The sequence below is a fragment of the Lepisosteus oculatus genome, chromosome 1, assembly GCF_040954835.1.
Source record: "Lepisosteus oculatus isolate fLepOcu1 chromosome 1, fLepOcu1.hap2, whole genome shotgun sequence".
In the NCBI taxonomy this organism is placed as follows: Eukaryota; Metazoa; Chordata; class Actinopteri; order Semionotiformes; family Lepisosteidae; genus Lepisosteus; species Lepisosteus oculatus.
In genome coordinates, this window is record NC_090696.1 from 69,139,312 (window position 1) to 69,164,128 (window position 24,817).

At 36.1% G+C, this 24,817-nt stretch overlaps 1 protein-coding gene across 6 annotated transcripts in view; it reads right to left on the reverse strand.

The window, feature by feature from the left end:
• Positions 1-24,817, reverse strand: part of LOC102682301 (cGMP-specific 3',5'-cyclic phosphodiesterase) — a 65,504-nt gene that overhangs the window by 16,512 nt on the left and 24,175 nt on the right. For 2 of the 6 annotated variants that reach the window (XM_015345953.2, XM_015345952.2), the window contains 11 exons: positions 18,780-19,368; positions 15,227-15,316; positions 13,280-13,351; positions 12,927-13,016; positions 11,962-12,099; positions 9,127-9,194; positions 4,307-4,426; positions 4,105-4,213; positions 3,894-3,978; positions 2,251-2,426; positions 965-1,024 (listed from right to left, as the gene is read on the reverse strand). In XM_015345953.2, coding sequence (XP_015201439.2) covers positions 965-1,024; positions 2,251-2,426; positions 3,894-3,978; positions 4,105-4,213; positions 4,307-4,426; positions 9,127-9,194; positions 11,962-12,099; positions 12,927-13,016; positions 13,280-13,351; positions 15,227-15,316; positions 18,780-19,368 — 1,597 coding nt within the window. Of the gene's footprint in view, positions 1-964; positions 1,025-2,250; positions 2,427-3,893; positions 3,979-4,104; positions 4,214-4,306; positions 4,427-9,126; positions 9,195-11,961; positions 12,100-12,926; positions 13,017-13,279; positions 13,352-15,226; positions 15,317-18,779; positions 19,369-23,023; positions 23,867-24,817 lie in introns of those variants that run through there. The other 4 variants (XM_015345951.2, XM_069191991.1, XM_015345954.2 and 1 more) reach the window with 4 other exon arrangements.

A 24,817-nucleotide genomic window follows, 5' to 3' on the forward strand; every position in this document is an offset into this window, starting at 1 on the left:
CTGCCATTACACTAGGGAAATCAAACAAAAAATCATCGTACACACGGCTTAATGTGGCATAACAAAATCACTCTCTACAGCTTTTCAAGTATGTGTCACATACTGAGAGCTGAGAGTTATTGGCTTTACTGTATGTTCTCAACAAAGATAACCACTCTCTATCTCTGATGATCCCACTCAGAGTGAAAGATCTCTAACAGAATACAGGGGCTAAATTCACCAATCCATGACTTATATTGCAAAGAAGCATAGTACAAAACTCTAAAAGCAAACCCAAGTTTGCTTTTTAATGTATACAGTATATAAGGAAATCATATATCTACTGTACCAAAGCAGTAGAATAACTTTTGATGAAGCTAGAATACATCTAAACTTTTGGAAAGGTCTTGGTATAGGTACAGTATGTTGGAACTGGAAGACAGTCATACCCCGCAATTTACTTCAATTGAATGTGTATCAATACTTATGATCACTTGAAATCACTGGGTTGAACACAAATTATAATTTTCTAAAATGATTAAATCTATGTATGGAATGTACATATGTAAATTATATTGTATTGATTATTTGAATTGATCCCAAACACAAATTGCTTGACTGCACTTCAAGAGTTTTGCAAGAGATTTGCCATTCCAGTACCTTAGGATGTCAATGTAACTAGAACACAGAGATTGAAGCTGTGTTTAAAGCATATATTTTCTGGAATGAGAGGACAAAAGAACAAAATCTGGTGCACATTGTTTTTAGTGTAATCCGTACTGCACATGTTCCTAAATCCTCTTATCCTTTGTAATGATGATCAGAGAGCAAGACAGAACTTTGACCATTAGACCGTAATACATTCTGACCGCAGCATAGCGATAATTGCATGTTAGTACTGTAAGTAAACACGGAGCATAAGCAAACAGGAGCACTCCTGCTTGTCAAAAGGATGAAAAAGATGGATGAATAAAATGGAATTTACCGCTGTTACCTGCAGCTCCTGTGTTTCCTCCTCAGCTGCTGATGCGTGGTATGAGAGCACCTGTAAAAGAAAAGAAAACATTTCCCAAGAAAAGAGTGTAAGACTGAGAAGAGGAAAAGCCACACAAAATGTAAGGTTTTCAAAGAAGGAAGGGGGTATTTTGTTATGTATATCCACAGGGCTCTTCTTATAAGTGTGGCTGGTAGCCCCGGAACAATAAATTCTTAGATTTCTTAAATTCAGCTTAGAATTAATCGAGTGATTCCAAATGCTGTACACAACACTTACTGTAGGTCACTTGTCCTTGCCTGCCAGATTTTACAGACTTGAATTACTGTGGTTTTCTTATCTTTTAGAAGCATCCTAAAGATAAATCTATAGACCTAACCCCAAACTGTAGATCTTCAAAACATGACAGGGCCAAAATGGATGGTCTACCTTTCTTGAACACCCTCTAAATCATTATTAAATACATCATCACGAAGGGTTTCAGACATTCAAAAGACAATATTTCTCTTGGAATAATTTTTCTGCCAAAGCGTGCTTTTATTAAACAAGAGGTGAAAGAAATAAGAAAAAATATTATTAATATTAATTTCACTCTCAGATAAAGTACTGCCAAAGTACTAAACAGGTCACCTGGCTTTTCCAGACATAATCTGATTTAACATAGTTATGAAAGCAAAAACAAATAAAATATGTATTTTCCATCATCCTGACTATGTTGTAGCTTTTGGCTGTGCTTCTTCTTTCACTTTCACAGAGAAAAAATCAATCCCAAAACTCATCTGGCAGCTCAGGCGACAGACAAAGCTTGACTATTTATCTTGTCAGAACCAGCTCACAAGACCTTTGTGAAGCCAGATTTTTGTACATGAAGAATATGCAATGCCTACAATCCTATCTTTCCTATAAAGTTCAATCTTTTCAGTAACGAGCAAGGCCCTTTGAGAACACACTGGTGGGTGTCAGCTGCTGTGGAGTGCTGGCGTCACTCAGTACTCTTGACTGTGACAGCTCCAGAACAGGGAAGGTGAAGACTGCTTTTCGGTCTTTAAAACAATCAGTGGAAGCAGGAGAACCGAAAAGCAGATTTACTCTTATATTCATACTGCACACAGAAACCATGAAACCTTTGCAACATAAAAGACACCACAGGAGCATACCCATCTTTTTACTTCTGGTGTTTGGCTTCATTCATTCATTTTTACTTAACTTTTAATAGGAGCAACAGTTAGTTTACTTTTACAGGTTTTTAGATCTGGCACTTGGTCTGCTTACAGTACCTCCAGAGTAACCACTTGCTTGGCCATGGCTCTCTCCACTGTTTCATACATCTGTGTGTTCTGGATTCCCAGCCCACAGAAGATGGCAAAGGCTTCAAGGAACTGCTCATCGTTTCTGTTAAAGGCTTTGATCTTCCCGGAGGCTTCATCCATTTTGTTCGTCAACTGACAAACACCTACGAAACAAGCACATTTCATACTTTCAGAACCGAAATCGATGATCATAAAGACTTAAAAAACACCTCTTGTCGAGTTATTCTATAAAAGTACAAATATAAAATTCGATCCTGTTTTTCTAATACACTGTAAACTCTAAGTTCTAAAATCTATAAGCTAAAATTACAGTCCTCATCATTATCATTCAGTAGATTTTTACAAGATGTCAAAAGCAAATAATCATTTTTGCTATAGCCACCCGATCAGGAATAGTCAATTGTGTGATTTTGTAGGCTGGCAGCTAGAAACCCTGCAACCACACACAGGAGAGTAAGAAAGCCACTCATTTTTTGGCTTTACAGGCAACAGAGTCCTGTCCTGAAGCTTCAGCACCAACTGAAGAAGAGGCACAGCCTCACTGACAGCACGGCGTGCCTACAAGCGCCCATGAATTAAAAGTGTGGTAGGTATCTGTTTCCCCACTTGCATTACTCAAAGCTGAAATTATTGAACTCAATTCACTATGTCAATAAATTAATCTTCTGATCTGTTATTTGCATAATACATTCATATGAAAGGTATCACATCAGCCCAGAAAAGGAGGGGTATATACTGTACATTTCTGTCAGGAAATAATTTCCAGTTTATATGTAATATCCACTTTTGTCATCCAGCAATACTTCCTGAAATAGTGACTTGATATTCATAGTACCATCACTCTTACAACTACAGCTACAGAACATAATCCAATTTACCTTGATCTTTCAAAGATATACTTTTATTATTAGAATTCATGGTGCTTTTCCATTTCAATATTATTTTCTATGTCGAACAGGATTGTTTTTTTTTTATAAAAGGAGATCCTATCTCCTATCTATTCATACATAATTGTGGATATAACTATTCATAATTCAATTTTATTCCTGTTCCATTCAGAGTATAAACTCATAAAAATGTGGTGTAAAAACAAAGATTGATTTCCTGTAGACTTTGTACTCTATTGATTATAGCCTGTTGTGTACAAGCTGTATGAGGAACCACAAAGATAATGTTACAGTCACCTTCTGTCACTGCCTCTAGTAGGGGATGTTATATTTTATTTTCCTTAAAGTTAGTCAAAAGAAGGAACAGACATTTCTGAATGTACAAATAGTAAAACAGGTGAAACGTCAGATGAATGAACTTAGAAAATAATAAGTCAGTATTCAATTAACATTCATAATATTTCAGACTGTTACAAATATTTAATAGATTTAAATAGTATTTAAAATACTATATTATAAATATACACCTATTTCTAACTAGACAAATCCAAATTAATCACTGCTTATTATCTGTTCATTCATAACAGCCGTTTTGATATGGATAGGCCACAACAAAAAGTTAAATTAGTAATTAAATCAAAACTAGCAACCCACACATACACAGTATCATTCAGAAAAATGTGAACTAATGAGAAAAAAGTTTATGAAAGAAAGTAGAAATACCTATCACTTTATCCTTCTTCCCATTTCTAATTGGGGTGCAGAGCAAACTTTTTATTTGATGGCTTGAATTTTCTGTGTTCTCATTCTATCAAATAAATAACAAGAGGGATAAAAGACATAAAAAACAGGTCAGTTTCTGTGGCAGCAGAAAACAAATCGTGTGATTGCTGATAACATAGCATTTCCAAAGAGAACAGCTGTGTGTACTCACTGTCCAGGGAAGCCTCTTGTCTTTTGTGACGTCTCTAATATTCAGGGGCTCCATTGTGTTCTTCACATACTGCGCATACATGTAGTTTATTTTACTAACATCACAGTCCCTGGGGCAGAAATAAACACATGACGAAATGTTGTAGGTTTGGAATTAGGGCTTCTAATAAAAAGATCTATTGAAACAATTACAATACATTTACCTTCTATAAACTGTCTCTGACACTGTTGGTCTGACACTTTCTGTACGGAAGATGCAGACGTTGTCATGCATGTGAAAATTACATTGATTTGTTTTGTGAATCAGCATATTTCCGTTTTCCCTGAAATGAAAACCACCGTGCTCACATACAGGTACAGTATGTTGTACTTCAGGAACAGCGACGTAACACAAATGTCACAGAGGGTTCCAACAATATACAGTTCCATCTGCAGGACCTTCTTTGGTTGTGACCACACTGTTTTTTTTTTACATTAATTTTAAGTGCTCACACACAGAACATTAAAGGGTACATACACAAGGATTCCCTCCTGCAGTCGGTGGAACCCCAGTCTGAGGATCAAAAAAGCAACAGGACTCCAAGCCTGGCTCATACCCCAGTGGCACCATGGGCCCAAGCATTGGAGACATCCAAATAAACAATATCAAAATTGGCTAGGATCCAGTGTTGCCAAGGAAGGGAATATGTAGGCTCTGAACATAGTGCCACTACCCTTTTAGCTGAGGTCAGACCAGTCAGCTACAGTTGATCTGTTTCTGCGGATGTTAGAGGACTGAGTCATTTTCTAGCAAGAGAGCCAAGAGAGAATAACGAATATCCCTATTTAGAACAGCGGACAAAGAAAAAAAGACCTGTTACCCTATATTTACCACTTCCAGACAATCACATAACATCAGTAAAAAGATGCCCCACAACACTACCTGGACAGAACTTACACAGAGCACTAGGGACTACTTTCTTGTGATATAGTCTATGAGAGATCAAATGTACTCCGAGGAAAAAAATTAAGTTGATCATTACATAATTAGGATTTGTGGGAGTAGAATTTATATACTGTAATCGCAAATACTCTCCCAAGAAATAACTTCATTGCAATCTTTGAGTCCCTATACTACATAGTAACCATTTCTAAGAGTTTGTATAAAGTCTGTGTTAAAAACTTTAAAAAGAGAGAGTCCTTTGTTTTGTCCCTGAAGTCAAATAGATAATGTACTGATGTCTTAAACAACCCTCAGGTCTTAACAATCCCCCAAGGGATGTCATGGGTATGCTTCGCAGGACAAAGAAACAAGTATAAAATTTAAGAGAAGCCAGAGATCTCATGCATGAATGCAATTTCAACTTTTAGAATAATTCGCTTGTTCTAGGAGTTGAAACTGCATTTCGACCCCCATCATCGAAAATGTCTGCTAAAATGTAGAATAGCTTTGTTACTCCGATGAGAAAAAGAGAAAGGGGAATCAACTGTAATAAGTTTATGATTACGGAAAATAGAACAAACATGAACCAAAGGAGTCATCGCAGGACCTTCTAAGATAATGGTGCACTAAGTAACTTCCTGGATCTGCATGTAGATTTGCAGAAGGAAGAGAGTAAGACGTTTCTTACTTTCCTTTATGAAATTAAGCCAATTCCTAATTTTACTTGAAGTTCACCAACAACAATCATCCTCCAAAATGGTACCAAACAATTTTAATTTGAATTGAGCTTTTACTTGCAATTAGCTAAACATTTTCAGATACTGTGTAGACGTAGTAGAAACAGAAAAAACAAAAGTACTAGTAAGGATTAGTATTTGTTGTTGTTTAATAGTAATGACACATTTCCTTACTAAATGTGTCTACAAGATTGCTAGCTACATTATAAGAGATACTCAACACTAATTTTGAGCATGGCCATGCAGTCACATACAGTATATAAGTATTGGCAGCCTTCCTCTGTGCTAATGTTACCTACTAATTTCTAATAAGGAGAATCACATTTCTGAGGTATTGTGGATGTAGGGATTTCCTCCCTCTGTCTTCATTTAAATAATGCCCTGGAAAATCTGGAATACTTGAAGGTGCCAAACACTTTGAGTGTACCTCAGTTTTACAGGCATAAAGACACTAAATCTTCTGTCTGAAATCCAAGCATGAAAAGTGTGCAAGTAGATTGTTTTTTCCAACATTTATAAAACATATGATGATAACCTTACTATAGTATGGTGTCCTGAGCACAAAAAAAAACAATCATTGGCCAAAATGTAAGGATTCACCAGAAAAACTAATAGAATCTCTCTGTCTGGCAAAGTGCAGGTGGGTTAGTAATTATTGTTCTGTACCTTCTCTTGTCAGAACAGTGCCCAGACCTTAGTCCTAGTGAAAATTAGTGGAACCTCCAGAATGCAGACTTCAGTGCTACACCCTATTGCTCCCATAACCTCATCTAAATGTGACATTTCTTCATACAACAGTAGCTACTATTCAAATATGATACAATGAGGTATTGACCTGAAAATAGGTATGAATAAATTGGATACAATAATGGTGCATCTTGATAAATTGTAACTGTGGTTGTAGACATGAACCCCATCAGCATGTTAAAATGGCAACTACTTACAGCATTGCTTTGTATCATCTTATTTTTAAGTATCCTGAATCGCCATTAGCTTTAGATTTATTTTTTTGATTTCCGAAATGCAGCTACAGAAAGATATAACCCTGTCTTCTGATTTACTGTAAATTTCTCAAATTCAAAAAGTCAAAATTTTTAAAGGTTTTTAGAAATAGATTACCAAACCACAATTTTTCATATAGACTATGTGCATACATCATTCAGCTCATTGAGTTAATACTGGGTAGAAGCACCTTTGGCACCAACTACAGCTAGTTAAGTCCCTACCATTTTGCACACTTATCAATAATGGTTATGGTATTTTCTTGTCACTCACCCACATAGGCCAGGTTTGTGCAGATCAACAATAATTAGGACGCTTTTGTTGTGTAAAAAAAGAGATATAACAGTTACAAAGTCACTGTTTGTTTCACAATGGTATTCCTAACCAGTTTCCTCCCTGTCCTTATGCTCGGTTTGAAAGGGTGGTCTGATCTAGGTAGTGTCTGGGCGGGGTGATGCACATTCCACTCCTTAGTGATTGACTACATTGAACTTAAAGAGATGTGAAACCTTCACCTGATCAGCACTTCTTCTCGGACTTGTTTCAAAATATCCCTGGTTGACCTGTTACATTGCTACTGTATAGTTGAAATTCAAAATGTATCTGGAGTAACTTACAGAGTCAGGTGCATTAAGTCAAATTAAACCACATGCACATGATTTACATACAGGGATGATTACAGTAATTTTGTGATCTTTCATACTACGGTTTTGCATCTGAACTGATTCAGAATTATAAGAGAGATGGAAAAAAATGAATTTGTTAACTTTTTCATTTAAAAAAAATAATAATTGATTCGCACAGTTTGCATTTTTTAGAGTAGATTGTGAATATAAAGTTCTACCTGAAAGTGTCACAATACTCTGATAACAAGAAATAGTGAAAATTTTACAGGAAGATTAATCTTAACAAGACACATTATGTTCAAGTGTTTTGTTTTGTAGCAGTTTTAAAGAGTATTAATGCTGATCTGGTCTTAGGGTTCAGAATTTTTAACAAAGAAGTGTTTTAAGTTGCCATTTACTACAGCTAATTCTGAAAGTTTATTATGGTATGAAATGTACAGTTGGTAAATTAATAGAGAATTCTATTTAAGCTATATTTGGAATAGGAGAGTTAAATGTTAAAATGTTTTTTTTTCTTTAAGAGAGTTAACTGCCTTTCCTGCAAACTGCAAAACTGCAAACATTTTAGAAAAATGTATTTTACCCTTAGCGTACTCAAAGTTCAGTTGTTTAACAGCATTAAAATAAGAGGGTAGGGACTCGCTTAAAAGCCTTCATAACTAATTACAGTTTTCTATTAATTAAACTGGTCTATGAAAACTGACCAGAGCAAATTATTAGGCAGGCATAATGGGACAGATAGGGTGTTTATCCTGTATCTGAAAAACTGAATCAAACAAGTTAATTGACCTGCATATTTAAAAAATCTTCTTCAAATGAAGTTGCACTGAATCTTTTAGGGTTTTGAAAACAACCAATCCTGAACAGTTTTACAATTATTTTTACACCAATATGCACTGAGAAACACTGTCCATCTCATAGGTGGATTCCTATTAAAACGTATTAGACCAATATACTTCAACCTTTACACATACTGTACAATTCTAATTTCTACTGCATACATGATGAATGTATGAAACATTGCTGTTAACACTAACCCTTGTACAGTACAGTATGTTTCACGCCAAACTTGGTAGGTATCATGGTAGTCCGCATACAGTTAACATCTGATCCACAGTCTTTCCTGCATATACTGTACCAAGATGTCCACGTCTATTTTGTCACACAACTTAAACTGCTTCTCTTTAATGAAAAGTTGCACCAGTTGAATAGCAACTTGCCATATTTTATGCCCACTCCAGGTCATCATCTGCCTGGTGAAAACTTCCGCTTAGTGCACACTGATCAATGAACCATGGAGCTATCAATGTAGTAACAATAAAATGAAATATTACAGTGTGGCAAAACTGTACAAACCAAGCTGGTCAGCCTCCTGCTCCATCATTCAAACTGCTCCTAGTTAAACAAGGTTCAGAGCAATACTGCATGTTATTGTATGCTTATGTATTCCATCTGGCACTACATATACTGTAGACGTCATATCTGGTACTACATATACAATACATATATTGTAGAAGCCTAACTTCAATATATTGCACTTCTGTTGATACTTTCATGGTTTACATATTACTGTAAGTCACAACTACTATAAGTGTATAGAATGTATAAGTACTATACATTCTTTCTGTGCTAATATATTCCTTAACACCTTTACTGTCACATTGCTTTACTATAGTATTTTATTGTGTTGGAACTTGCTAGAGTGCCTTCAGAACTGCTTTACAGTATTCACTTACCTTTTTGGAACTTCAGGAGACTCACCAAGTTCCTCATATTCCATGTGAAACACACTAGAAAACGAGTTCTGTAATGAAACATGGAAAGATTACCTTTCTTCTGGTTATAGTTAGTGAGAAAGTTAATGTACACAAATTTGTTATCAGTCGCCAGTGACACCAAATGTACACAATATGAGCATATGGGATAATATACGTAAGTGTGTTTTTCTAAGCATATCAGATATCTGTGCAAAAACTGGTACGCTGGCCTAAGTGAAAATGTAATAAATAAGAGAGACACATTTTGAACTCTTAACAGCTGTTCACCATGAAATGAATATCTGATATATTACCCATCAATGCTGCCAACATTTTATTTCATTTCAGCATTCCATGAGAGAGATTTATCACCTTATAGGGACTTGTTTAGAGAGAACATCCAGTGGAAAGATTTTTAGTTTTTAAACACAATGAGATGAATCACACTGTGTCAGCAGTTTCTATCACCACCATTGAAATTAAGGCTTTTTCTTCACTTGGGCCTTTTTACTGATCAACTTGTTGTCAGGAAACCCAAACCACATTCACAGAGAAAACACAGAAAGAGTATGAGCACAGAAGCTGAAATTCATGTTTGTTTTTTGCCCATTTCCCACACAAATATACTGTAGGCTCCCTGTGCCAGTTCACCCATTAATACTCAAAAGTCAGATATTGTTATTTCTATTTTTTATAGTTTTAAAAGTAGTTTAAAAAATTTTTCTGGACATAAAAGTTCAAATCATTGTTTTTCTCACATTCTCACATTCTGTATATTTTTATTATTTCTTTCTGCATTCATCACATTACAAATGTTTTTTAAAAAACTTCATGTACAAATAGTGTCAACTTACAGTATACTCTGGCCTCAGAACTGGGAAGCTGAGCGATTTAACCCCCCACAGGAGGGTTGAAGCACTGCTGTTAATACAGTAAGTCCTTATGCTTATATACTAATTCCTAACAGTTATATAGCCCTTTTCTGGATACTCCACTCAAAGTGTATTATAATAGGCATTAGGAACTCCCCTCCACCACCACCAGTGTGTAGCCCCACCTGGATGATGACATGGCAGTCAAAGTGCACCAGTTCACTCCCCACACATTATTTTTCAGTGGGGAGAACAGAGTGATGAAGCCTATTCGTAGATGGGGATTATTAGGAGGCCATGACTGGTAAAGGCTGAGGGAAAAATGCGCATGGACAATGGGGTTTCACTCTTACACTTCCCGTGAAATGCCCTGAGATTTTTAATGACCACAGAGAGTGAGTTTTATATCTCATCTGAAGGATGGCACATTTTTGTTTTACAGTATAGTGTTCCCATTTCTATACTGAGGCATTAGAACCCAAACAGACTGCAGGGTGAGCGCCCCCCTACTGGTCCACTAACTCCTCTTCCAGCAGAAACTTTAGCTTTCCCAGGAGGTCTCCCATCACAGGTACTGGCCAGATTCACACCTGCTCAGCTTCAATGGGCTACCAGTTATGAGTTGCAGGGTAATATAGCTGCCGATATACAGTAGCTGTTGGTTAGCAAGGTACTTCAATCATGCAGCTTCAATAAAATACTATATAAATGGTTAAAAATGTAAGCTGGCTGGGACAAAAGACTCAGCTAAATAGATGAATACTAATAACAGTTATTGAGGACATCTTCATTCTCCAGGCTATAACAGATGACAGGTGTTTTTGATTAAATTTCTTCAAGTCTTTTTCTTGACCAAAACATTATAGTTCAAAGGACATTGTGCTGTGAAATAGCACAATTAGACATTGGTGTGTTTATCATTTCCTGGCTGTTTTAATTCCATTTAATTTAAGCTGTTCAGCTGAGTTTCATCACCCAATTATAAGCGTGTGCGTTTCACTAGCATCTTGTTTCACAGAAAGCTTTGAAATCTTTGAAAATCTATCTTTTTTAGCACTACATGTATATCAATAGCAACTGTGGGGGAGCATTTTATCCACTAAACCCTTTTGTCCAGTAATGTCAATGACAGAACAGAACAGTTTTCTGTTATACTGTATGTGATATATTTTATTATGTGACAAAACTGCTTAGATTAATAATGCACCAATCTATCAATTTTATCAGATTAAAAAATCACACATTATTCCCAATTCAGTTATTTATAGTCCTGAAAACAAACTGTCACCACTGGATAATCAAGATATTGTTTATTTTACTGTCATTTATTCATAATATGAAACAAACATGGTTTAATAACCATTTTTGATTAATAAAAACAAAATTGTTTTTATTAATCAAAAAAGTATTAAAATCTAATAAAGATTAGATTAAATAAATTCTAGAGAATTACTGTGTGCTCTATGGGAGAACAAATTCATATAGTTAACTGCCTTAGGGCTGTTTCTTTTCTTTATCTGATTGTCTGGGTTTCATTGTTTGAAGTGGATAAACTATTATCTTGGATTCTGTAGAAATTACAGCCCAATGACCAATTTCCTTTTGGGAATTTTGTACTATTGGCAAGTTCTGCTCTATTTGTGTTAGACATGTTTGGAAAAGATGGATCTTGTCAGCCCACTTACATCTTCACAAAGCATAATTCGTAATTCAAAAGATTTGAAAAAGTTTTCCTTATCGTCTGCTTCATTCCTCTCATACTATAATGATAGTATTCTTTGTTAGAAAATTCGTCATCAGAAGTCCTACTATAAACGTCAACACAATGAAGTATAAAGGGCAGAAACAGTGACTCCCTGTAGTACAATCCACTTACTACAATATCACATTGTAATTGAAACAATGTGAAGCCTCTTCAGTTTTGTATAGTTATTTCACTCACCATAGAGTCCCCATCTGCTATGAATACAGTGCAGCCCTGCGCTTGCATGAATGACAATATTGTTGCTGCAATCTTCTTCAGAATTACTTCAAGGGATTGTTGTTCTTCAAATATCAAGCTGGCTAAATCAAGCAGCACCTAATGTAACAGAAAGAACTAATAAATTAGTATCATACTATTTGCAAAATTACTAAACTTCCGACAGAGACGGGTGCAAGTTGTATGTCATGCATATTCTTCAGAACGATATATCAGACTATAACATTTAAATGACTTAAAGTTAAGGTTTAACAATAGTTTTGGATGCAGCACAACAAAATAACTTGTGACGGATTAAAAATGGAGCAAGTGAAAGGACTCTGTAATAGGATTTTGGTGTATATAAAATTATGACGAGTGAAATAACTTGAAATGGCTTGCTAATAACGCCTCTCACCAACGGAAATGTGTCATGACTCACATTTCAAGACTGTTTTTTTGCCTGTGCTTTTAAATTTATTTTTATGTTTATACTGCTTTGATTAAAAGGTGTTATAAAATAGTTCACTTTCTTCTTCCCCTTATTCATCTAAAAATAGCATAGAATGTGTATCCTTAATCTTATTAATGACTTGTATGTAGTCTTAAGCATTGCATTTCAGGTAATAAAAGAGTCATTTTACACACAGTAAGAAAGTAGAATCACAGGTAACTTCATTTACTGTAGGTCAGGATTAAATCATAATTTACTAAAAACACCTACTAAATGTGAAATACAGTTTTTAAGGCTGTATCAAGTGCATCAAGCTGTGCTTTTTCCTTTTGCAGAGAAATTCAAGGTTTGTTGTAATCTGCGCCTTTGTGGAAAGCAGTGTAGATTGCTTTGGTCCATTATTTTATTCTCAGTAAACATATTTCAAATTAAAATGCTTCTGTATTCTTAATAAACACTTGCATCATGAAATATGTAATTCTCGGGATCATACCTGATTACGGCGGTTTTCAAGCCTTGAAGTCTCATACAGCTGGGCGTTGTGGAGAACAATCCCACAAAAGGCCAAATATGCTGAGAAATCCTATAAATAGATTCAGGTTAATTATTACTTTAATATGCACTTTCTGACCATGACCCTTACAATACGTCCTCGTAGCATTTGAATATACAGCTGCTCAAACAATGCAAACAATACAGCAGACCTACAGTAACTTACGTTATAAGACTTTAGTGTAAACACACATGGAAACCTACGAGATAATAGATAAAGTACCAAAGAATACTAGAAAAAAAGCAAAAGCAGTCATGAAAAATAATGAGAAACTGATACAAAATAGAATTTACCTTTTCATCTTGTTCAGTAAAAGTGCCATTTTTGCCACACTTTTTATTTATCGCCTGTGCCACACCAACAACCTGTATGGGGAAATAACAAAACAGATAAAAAAGTGCACTAGATTTAAAAATATATTTATTTTCATAGTTTCTCACGAAACTTTGGCATATTCATTTTCGCAAGTCTATTCTCCTGCACCTGCTAAGGAATTTCTCTGGTCCCATGTAAGTAAAATATACTATAGGAACAAGCATCAATTTAATAGGAATCCTACCTACAGTTTACAAAAGCTTTAAAAAGCAAAGCACTCCAGAAATCTTGGAATTTCTAACTGTATATTATACTGTATACTGTAAGTTAAGCAATTGGTATTTGTGATAATGAGATTAACATGAATGACAACAACAATTTACAAATTATTTTTGGGTAATTACATGTATACTTTTGATCACATTAGAAAAAAAAAAACTAATGATGGCAGCAGCAGAATGAATTCTGAATCTGTTTGGAGATACATACTGTCTGCATGTGTAGTGTACTGTGAATGCTTTCATACATATTGGGCAGCACTTTGACAGACAGGATAAAAATTACTCAAACCATGGGACACATACTGTACAGTACAACCACGAGGAAAAAAAAAATCAGGAGAAAAAAAGTGTAAACTGTTACATTCATCAAATCAGTCTCTGGATTTAAATGAAACTGTTTTTGCATTTTACACACTACAGGAAAAATGGAAGTCAGAACAATGCCAGGAACAGGCAAGAACTCAAAGTGGTCACAGAAAAACATCTCCAATGATTAAACAAGGTACTTGTGTTGTAGGATTTTTGTACTTATTGCCTCAAAGGAACATGCAATTAAATACTTACATTTACTCTGAAATGTACTTAATGTTCTTGTGTAGCAACACACGTGGTCACTTGGGTGAGCTGACTGTTTACTGGGTTAAACACAAAGACTTTGTTCTAATGAGATAACATTTATGCAGGAAATTGCCTATTTCTCTTTTGCAGGACTGTCTGTCAACAATATCAAAAAGAAAATTTGAAAATCACATAAACCAAACTGTTCTGAGGCCATAGAGCAATCTATTATGTTTCACAAATGAACAGACATAACAGAAACACTCCAAATGGACCCCTGAAAAAATGTAGCTGGTTGATCAGCATTTTTAATATTGCATTTTTCCTATTTTTACTGAAATAAGTGTTTCACAAGATTGGGCCTCCCCTTAATACTACCCAGGACAATTAAGGTAACGATTACTTGTTGGCAGAGCAATTACCTACAACAGTACAGAACCTTGTACTGTTCTTTTCTCCATGTGTTTTAACACTCACAAATCTTACCTGTCAATAGGAAGGAAGACAGAACACTTGCTAACACTACGAAGCTCTGTCTGGAAGCACAAAGTTAGCTGATTCTCCAGTCATCTATGACTCCATCCAATGTGGAGCAGACCTACGTACAGTACAGTCAACAGTGTGACCTTCAGATCAAAGCCATTCTCCTGGATGTAGGAAAAATCCAGCACTCCAGGCAAAATAAAGACTCCAAGAGGATTAGGTTTGAGTTCAGGTAATCGGCACTTTTCTTTTTTATACATGGGGGATTTCTCTTCTGCCCATTCAATTCTTTTGACGTCTTCCAATGGAAATTGCCTTTATCTGCTCTTGGTAGAACAAGGGTCAAGGGGCATTAAAGTCCAAGGAAACATCACGTTACAGGTCTCTTTAAATCATCACATGGCTTAAGCCTGGGAAAAGAGTTGGCATTGCTCATTTAAACAAATAATGAGTTCAATTAGTTAACGGAGGACCTGATAAAAAAGGCCATGCCACTTGAGGACTGGAGTTATGAAGCCCAGTAACAGACAAAACGAAACTTGTCAGTTAACAAATATTCAGCAAATACACAAAGAAAATGAGGAAATGAAAGACATACTGTACCTCCTCTCTGTGGTTCTTAATTGGCATGCACAAAATACTCTGTGTCTTGTACCCTGTAATATGATCAACCTCTGCGTTGAACCTTGCATCCTGCAAAAATAAACATGATTTGCTTGTAAGGTAATATTATTACCAGGTTTGAAAAAGAGATAGTCACGTGAAGTCTAACTATGAAATTCAATTAAACCTTTATTTCTGTATTCTAAACTCCACTCAAATGCAGATCCACATAGGATAAAAGCAGATCCAAAACAAACATTCCTCAAATTGCCTGTCAACAGTTTTATCTTTGTGGGAACATCACGCATTTAATCTGCTCTTTTATACACTCCACTTTCGTTTACTTAAACCTGTGATGTAGTTAAGAGTAATGAACAATTTCTCCAACAGTTTGTTAACGATCAAAAAAGGTCACCTGATATATAACCCCTCTATCTTCAATGTACATTTACTGCCCAGGGCACATTTTAAACTACATTAGTTTCACAACTGAAAAAAATATTGCCAGGTTAAAAAAAGTAAAAGTGGAAATGCTGCAGAGCTTAAGGCAAAAGCTGAGTCAAGCATTTTTTATAAACAGTTCAGCCATTTTGATTGACAGCAAAAAAAAGTTACTTCCCAGTAGAATACGAAATGCCCAATCACGATGTAGCTGGTGAAAAAAGTTCCCTGTCATTTCCAGTTTTAATTAGCACAGTGAAGTTGAAAGCATGAGCCTCAGGGACCATAGAAAAGCAGCACAAAAACAATCTAATGCGAGCTAGGATATCTAGTCAAAATAAATTCCCATCACAATCAGATGGACACCAGCAGTTTATGAAAGCCAAAATATTTTTTATGGTTGAGTTGAGTCTAGCTGAGTAATGTGTCTATTATGACGCAGGAAATCCAGTATCTGGATCACATTTCAGTTTACATGATAGCGGTTGTTTTTTTTGCTCCCAAAATCATGTCACACTTGCCTGCTTGAATGCAAGATTACTGCTCTAATTGGCCACAGGTGGATTTGAAAACAACAGGGTTTCTACTCCCACAGAGCCTTGGTGAAAACAGACTGCAACCTATCAAAATGAGCATCTTATTAAAACAGTCGAAAAAGCTGCCATTTTTGACAGTTGGGCAGCAATGAATGTAACATACTGTCTGCAAAGCAAACAACACAAAAAAGGAGAGATTTATAGGTGGCTTTTCTACTACACAATACATACTCAACTCTGAGGCCATTTTTTAACAGTTACAGTTCATCAATGTCATTTGTGTCTTTTTAAAGACCTGTTCATGTACAGTGGATAAATACAGTGCAGAGAAAATGCTTGTGAACCCCCTAGTTTGGCCCATATTATTGTATATTTTAGACTTAAAACATTATTAGATTTTGATTAGTCTTTGTAAAAGGGGAAGACAACCTGATTAAGCATATAACACAAAGATATATTTATTTGCATTACTAAATCAACAAAATCATCCAACCTCCTTGAGGAGCAATGACTTGAACTAGACATTTCCTGTAAGTGTTTTATTAGTCTCTCAAATTTGCAGGTAAAATGCTGAAATCATGGTTCCATCAATAAAGCAGCAGAACAGCCCCAAACCATGATTACTACCGTGTTGCATTATCACCGCACAAAATGTTTCTCACTGTGGCTCAGAGTTCAACCATTGACCCGTTTGTCCAGAGAACAGAGATCTTCCTGTAGTCTTGTGGATCATGCAGGTGATCTTTGGTGAACTTGAACCAAACAGCAAGATTCTTTTTAAAGACCACTGGTTTCTTCCTGGCTTTCCTTACATGAAAACCAATCCTGTTCAGTCTTTTCCTGGTGGTTATGGTGTGAACACTGATATTACCCGCAGCAAGAGAGGCCTACAGACCCTTAGATGTTACCCTGAGATTCTCAGTGACTTCCTGGATACTTTTCCAGGTTGTTCTTTGGGACTTTAATGGTGGGACTACCGGTCTTCAGTAGATACACCATGTTCTTGAATATTTGCAGAATGTGGATTGTCTGAGAGTGGATGGGTGGATTTCCAGTGTATAAAAATGGTTTTGCAACACTCTCTGGACTCATTTGCAGAACGACATTTCTGAGGTCCTATGAAATCTTTTCTGATTATAACATGCCAAATTTCCATTACATTTATGTTGAAGACCAAACTTACAAAGTTTCTCATCATTATACATTATAGGGGTGTCCAGACTCAGTGCTTGTTTACTCAGTTATTTAACCACCCGATTCTTTCATTGTGCTTCACTTATTCTTTTATACATACAGTAAGTCTTATATTTTTCCATCTTTCTTCTTAAAATACAATACCTTTGTGTCTTAAAGATAAAAATGATAAATATAAACCTTTTACCTCTTGGTTATTTAAGAAAAGATCAGTTTCATGTAAAATATGAAATCGTATTGGGCATTCATACACATTTTCTCAGCACTGTGTGTATCTTTTGTGTGTGTTGTGAGAAAGGTGTTTCTGTTTATTGTTTATTAAAAAAGAAAACTTTCCTAAGAAAGTTCTACTATTATGAACTTTCTACAACATGTGCAAATGTTGTATCTTTCCCTGCAAAAAGCAAACAACAGAGAATCTTCACAAATCTTATTTTTCTAAGTGATAACTGAAAGCAATCCTATCGTGCCATGAGGTCCTCCAAACCAGGTTAGCCATTTGAGATGACAGCCTGGAGACTTACTTGTAAAGAACAGAATTGACTGGAAAAATCTGAGTGACATACAGTACTTAGTTCATGTGTACAACAGAAGCCTCCCACACAGTAAGCCATGTGTACAACAGCAGGCTCTCACACCATTTGAACCCATGACTTTCCTAGTCTTCCCAGTCTAAACGGGGTTAATTCTGAAATACAGATGTTCAAGAACATAGAATAAGAATGTGAAGTGTGCATGTGCAATAGAAAAAGTCAAGATACTTGTGAAGGATATCTGTATTTTAGTTTCGACCTACACCACAAAAACAAGGAGAACATGGAGTACATTTGTTATAACTTCAGATTCCTAAGTGATTAGAAGTATGGAAAAAACTTATTTTTTCCACAAAAAAAGTAGTAATTGAAAAGCTCAATCAAACTACTTTTTGACTAATATGCACATCTTTGCTTGCCAACATTTCAGCACATCCACAACCATGCCTAAAAAAAGCTTCCCAATCTAAGTCTTCAGACTTCTTGTAATACAAAATGTAAGATCTGTTTATTTTAAGTACATACTGTATGTGATTCATCATCAACATCCTTAGTTCTATGCATTCACCTCTCTAATGATCATTAAAGTGGGCAGATGCACTTTTGCTTTGACAACGCTTGGTTTAGGGCTTAAGTATTGCTATGGAGACATTAAAGCTCTGTCTCATAACACTTTCAAAGTCACATCATGCAAACATCAGAACAAACACACTGTAATATAATCCTAGAAACAAGTGTTGTTCAAAACACTTCTGAAGTTAAATGAAGTTAATTTTTTAAAGTTAAATAAGCTCCACACTGAATTTTTCAAAGAAATTAAGAGTAAAGAAATTAAGAAATCTTGAGTACCTCATAAGCATTTTTGATATTGAGTGGCTGTCCAGTAGCTGCCACATAGCCCACAATGCCCTTGTTCCACTCCAGACGAATACAGTTGTTTGAAGCTTCTTCTAATGTTGAGCCCTCTGCCAAGTCAAACAGTCTACTGACCAGGAATTTTTCATTGGAGCTGTCCTCACAGACCAGGAAGAGCGAGTACCGATCGGCATCTATAAGTGCATTGATGTGTAGGAAAATCTTGTGGCAGAGTGCTGTTACATCCAGGTGGCTGGAGATATCCTTCACCAGCTCCAGCAGCCGAGTGCACTGGTCGCTCACCTGGACCTCACCTGCCTGCAGCCTCTGGGCTTTTAAGGGCACCTGGACCTTCTCTGAGTCACTAACAAAAGTCAAGGAGCCCTCCGAGTCTTTGCAAACAATGGGCCGCAGTGGTCTGTCAAATTCAGAAGCAGAGATTTTTCGGGTGGGGGTCCCGGGGGTAGCGGTCTCCTGGCGGCCGCTCTGATGAACAAGGCCCGGTTCCGCCTGAGCTCTGCTTCCTTCTTTGGAGGGAGGGATTGAATGGACTCTTTCAGCAAACCACGCGTTGACCATCTCCCTGCAAAAACCAGATCTCATTTACAGCCCCCCTTGCTATTCTATGACATTCAGGTAGCTGCGTGTTATCACATTAACATTTGTCATCAGACGCAACATAAGAAAAAGAGTGTATAAACTAATGAGACACCTGTCCCTTATAAATTCATTTCCAAGCTGGTAAACCTAATGTACAGTATAAGGTCCAGATTAATCTGTGACTCAAGTCATAAAGAAAATCAAATAAAAATATCTGATTATATAAGTATCCATAAATTGACTTAATGTGTTAGTCATCTTTTCTATGATTAAATCCTGAGATTCTCAGATTTTGGGATGTTTGTTTCTATTGGCTACAAAACATGATATTCAATTAAGCTAATTAAACACTGGGGAAATGCTCACTTCAAAAGTCACCTACTGTACAAAACTAGGACAGCAACTACCCATGAGTGGAGCCTGTAATAAATCATTAGGCAGCTTGGAAAAGCTGAGCTTTCAGCAGATGTCTGACATTTTCCTTTGAATGCTTTTACTTCTGTTATGCTCAAGTGTAAACTGACTGATAAATAAATACTAAACCTCTTCATTTCAACAAAAAAACACAATTAATTTTTAAGGTATATGGTCATAGAGAAGAGATACTAGAAATAAATTACTAGCTTTTTGTATGAATGACAGTGGTCATCTGGCATTCTGGCCTTTGCACCCTCCAGAAAGCCTGTTTCTGTGAAATCCTCTAACAGAAATCTGAAGTCATCAGTTTTTAAGAAGTACAGAAGTTCACCACCAGTGGCTGCTACACTATGTCATATTATCTATAAACCTTTTTAACTCTTTTTCTAAATGAATGGGTTCATCATTTCAGCTCAAAGGTTTCACTAAAATGGGTGTTAAAATGCAAAATGTGAACTGAGTGTCCAGATTTTTAAAAAAAAACAACAGAAGTGGGAAAGGGTTTCACTCAAGATTCAGTTAATGCTGTTACCTTGATCACTTTCTAAAGCTTTGATATATAATGCATACTTAGTAATCTGTTGAACAATTTACAGGAATAAAAAGGATTGAGAAAGGAATAATCAGAATCAGATTTTTTTCCTAAAAAAAAATATTAGTCTGATTAATATAAAAGATTAAAATGGAGGTATACATTTGCTTACTTAATAATATTTTAATAATTTAGTCCTTGGAGTCTAAAATGCAATTTCCTACATAATTAGGAGCTGAATATATGCACTGAAATAAACCTTTGGGCCTAATGTCCATAAAGCCTCAGTGTTTGTGTAACTCTGCTGCATATTAAAATATGTAACCTTAGAAGTCTTGCTAACTGCTGCTCTTTCAATAAAACAGCATATTTAATTTAAATTAAAAGTTCAAAATCTCAGATCAATCAACACTATTTAATCCTTTACGGTCTTACAAGTTCTGTTTTGTTAGCATTAACAGTCAATTTTTAAAATACTGTATATTTCTGCTTGTAAGTAAAGGATGAAAACATGCTTCTTAGGATTACTTTTTATTTTCTCTTCCCATTGATCCTTAATAGTTTATGGTTTCTGCTTCTTCTTGTTTTGTCTGTTTTATTTGATCTTCCTTGATTCTTTTTTTCTGTTTTAATGAACAGCAACTACAGTACAAAGAACACCAAAACAGAAGGAGCAATGATTTTAAAAAGCACTATCTACAGTATGTATTGTTTTGTGAGGTGTACAACATACAGTAATTACAATCTGATGTACTGTTGTTCATAAAAAAGTTATCTGATAACCGTAAAAATGTTTATGAATATTATTAGTTACCGACTGACGCCTTGTCATGCAACATAAATGCACTGCTGAATGCAGAATGAAAAATAAAATTCTGGAAAATAAAGACTACTTTATTGCAAAACTCAGTTGACAGCATACTTCCCACTTATATTCTTGTATTGTTTTCACCTCCTGATAATCCTAAACAAAGCTAACGCACATTAATTAAAAATTTAAAAGCAGTGATTCCTCATAAAATGGTACATTACATCTTTTTTAAAAAACCTTTTACATCAATATAGTTACAGCTTACTTTCCAAAAAGAAGCCAATTCAATATAATTTTGATTCTTATACTGTACAGTCTCCTGACATACCATAAAAGGCACTATATAAATTCTATATAAAAAGTTATTACAGGTATCTCTGATATTCTATGCAGATTACTCTGAACACAAACCATAATGAGATGTCTCTGTGATAGTATAAACTAATGTAAAATAAAAAGGATAAGGAATATGAGGATTCTTAGATCACAGAGGATTTTTAAGTGTTCGAGATTGCATTTAGGGGGAAAAAATAAAATGAGGACCTGAATAAATGTTCACTGAATCGACTAGATTTTCTTTAGGTGCAGGTAAAATGTAAGATGTAAAAAGTACTTCTTAAATATGTATTACTGTAATTATGCTACATCAGGTCAATTTCACTGCAAAGCAAATATTTCAAAGGATATACTTTGGCAAGGGAAAATAAATATGCCTGCGATCAAATGTATATAGATGGTATTGATTAATACTATGTGAGAGTGTACTTCTGCCATTCATTGCCAAAACGCCAATAACAATAAAAATAGAATAAATTGTCAAAGTTGTGCACGAATTTACTATCATGGAATTAATATTACTATTAAGGCTAGTTCTTATTCAGAAAACTTACTCAATTTTAATTATTATTGCAGTAATAGTTATAGTAATTATTGTACTGCAGTTAAACGTGTGAGGTACTGTAGGCAAGAAATGAATGGACACAGGATCAGAAAGATTTGGTCCGAATAAATTATTACAAAAACTGGAGCTCGGGCGAGGTGAATACCATTGTTGCGCGAATTTCACATGCAATTACTCAATCTGTGTGCGAGTAATTACGAAACACAGTTTAGATTTTTATTTTTACGGTATTAGTTTATTTTGGCATCTCTACTCCTGACCTGCGTCTGTCCTATGGCACGAACACAAACTGCGACTAAAGAGGATGAGATCTGCGTTAGTAGCCAACGGAAAAAAGCGAAAGACCCATTTCAGCAATACAGTTAACAACGATAACATTTACGTGTACTTAAAAGAGGTACCTTTGGAATATTTTTTACAAAGCAGTTAACGAACACATTAACTTTACAACCGTTGTTCACGACACAAATTGCAAAGACACAATTACTAAAATACTTTGAGTTGACAATAGAACTGCTAAAGAAAAAGCACCTGGGATTATTCCAACTCTACAGACAAACGTGCCTAAACACTAAATTTAATACAATATTTAAATACATAACCCTTGTGATTTTGTGACATCGTCCGAACTTAGTGTTGCAGTATTGCAAACTACTGAGTACTCCTGTCTACTCTAGACAGGGATCTGCCAAAAGACTGCTACTGGTAAAAGTGTTGCAAATTATGAAAAAATATTTCATCTTTCATGTTATTACTATACCTAAATGTTTGCATTTCAAACGCAACATAAGTCTTAAACTGCAAAAACAAATGTATTTTTTAAAAACACCTTTTTACATTATCAGCACATAGGAAAGTAGATGAAAGTGCAAAGTATGTTTGTAGTTTTAAATAACAAATGCATTGTATTATTACTAGTATAATAAAACTAAATATTTTCCTCTTTCACCGCTGATCAAGCCCTTTGCTGACCTTACCGTGTAGCTTTTCTTACAAAATAAGAATGAGCGAAGTCCAAGTGATCATCCAGCCATGCCTCCATCCTTTCGTTTTCAGAAAGACAGAAATCTTCCCTGGTGCGGGACAAATCCCAACGAGTGTACAGGAGAAAACGCTCAAAACCGGAGGGGCAGTACAGCCGGTCACCCGAGCGGTGCTCTTTAAGAGGAGTCAAGCAAAGAACAGAACTCTCTCAGTGTGCATGGTGCGACAGAGGTAACCCACTCCGAGCCGCCTCGCAACAGCTGGCCCTTGCATCTGACAGCGCTTCACCCAGTCAGGAGAAAGGGAAAACACGGAACTCTACACATTGTGGAACTGCGTGGGGCAGCGCATCTCGCCCTGATAACGCGCAACAACCATAAAAGAACAGTACAGGAGGATTAAACAAACAAACAACTTGGCATATAACCACCTGATTTACCAAGCTCCAGCAGAAACTCGCTATTTTTTCCTCACTCACTTGAACCACTCTTAAATAAAAAAAAATAATAAATCCTATCGTTTGTGTATCTTATACTCTTGGGTAATTTTCGTCTCCAACGCAACGTTATTAGTATTGTGCCTATCCCGTAATCATAAGATGGACATTTGGTACGCTGTAAAGAAGCACATAGTGAATGTTTCATTAAAAAAAAATAATTGGAAGAAAAATCGATTCCTAATGAAAATAGTGCTGTCACTCCTCGAAGAGGAGTAGAGTACAGAGACAATGTGACAGGAAAGTCTTCCAGTCACTCCTGGCGGACAAGAAGGCGTTGTCGCACACGGCCGGCAACAGCATCAGCAGAAACGCGTCCTGTGATGTGACAGAAGAAGCATTACCCCGTGCTTCTCACGAACCTTAACATGGAAAGCCCCTTGCTTCTGTTCCCACTTGGACCATATTCAATACTCTGGTGTTGTTTTACAAACAGATGGTAGTATTTTTTTTTTCCTCATGAGAAAACCCACTGTGCTGAGATGCATATGTGTCTCCCGTTTCCCCCTTCCAGATGAATAATTTAATATCAGGATTGTTCAAACTACAGTAAGTGTGCCCCTGGGGCTTCATAGTAAATATTACTGTCTATGGTGGATGCTTCCTTTTTCCCTCACTTTTTGCTTTGGCCTATCCTTCTACAACAACTTGAGCTTTAGAGGCAAAATGCTCCTGAAAAGCAGGGTTTCATGTTCTTACCAAATCAAAACCTCCAACAACCAAAATGCCCATACTCTAGAACATCCGTAGGAGGGATTTCTGTCATTAAAATGCATTGCAGAACAAACAGGAGTAAGATCACTTTATTGGCCATATACAATTTCTTGTATTAGGAATTTGTCTTTTTTTTTCGCATACCCCAGCTTACTCTCCATGAGACACACGGGCACACAGACAGGGAGAGAGAAGCTTGGGGTCAGAGCGCAGGGTCAGCCATTTATACAGCATCCCTGGAGCAGTTGGGGTTAAGGGCCTTGCTCAGGGACACAACAGAGTCGGATTCCTATGGTGGCCGCAGTGTACAAACCGGCAACCTTCCAGCCACGGGCGCAGATCCTGAGCCACAGAGCCACAGCACCACCCAAGGAATACCTCAACGTAGGTTCTTTCAGTGTTTTAAACAACAATGTTGCACGATTGCTTTCTTGTCACCCTGTATATAATTGAAGAGACTTATTTTGTGGCACAAAATATTTAGGTGATCAACAGTAGGTGACGGTGAAAGGGTTATAAACTCGAACCTACAGTATACTGACTTCATTTGTGAATACAGGAATCCAGAGAGATGCTA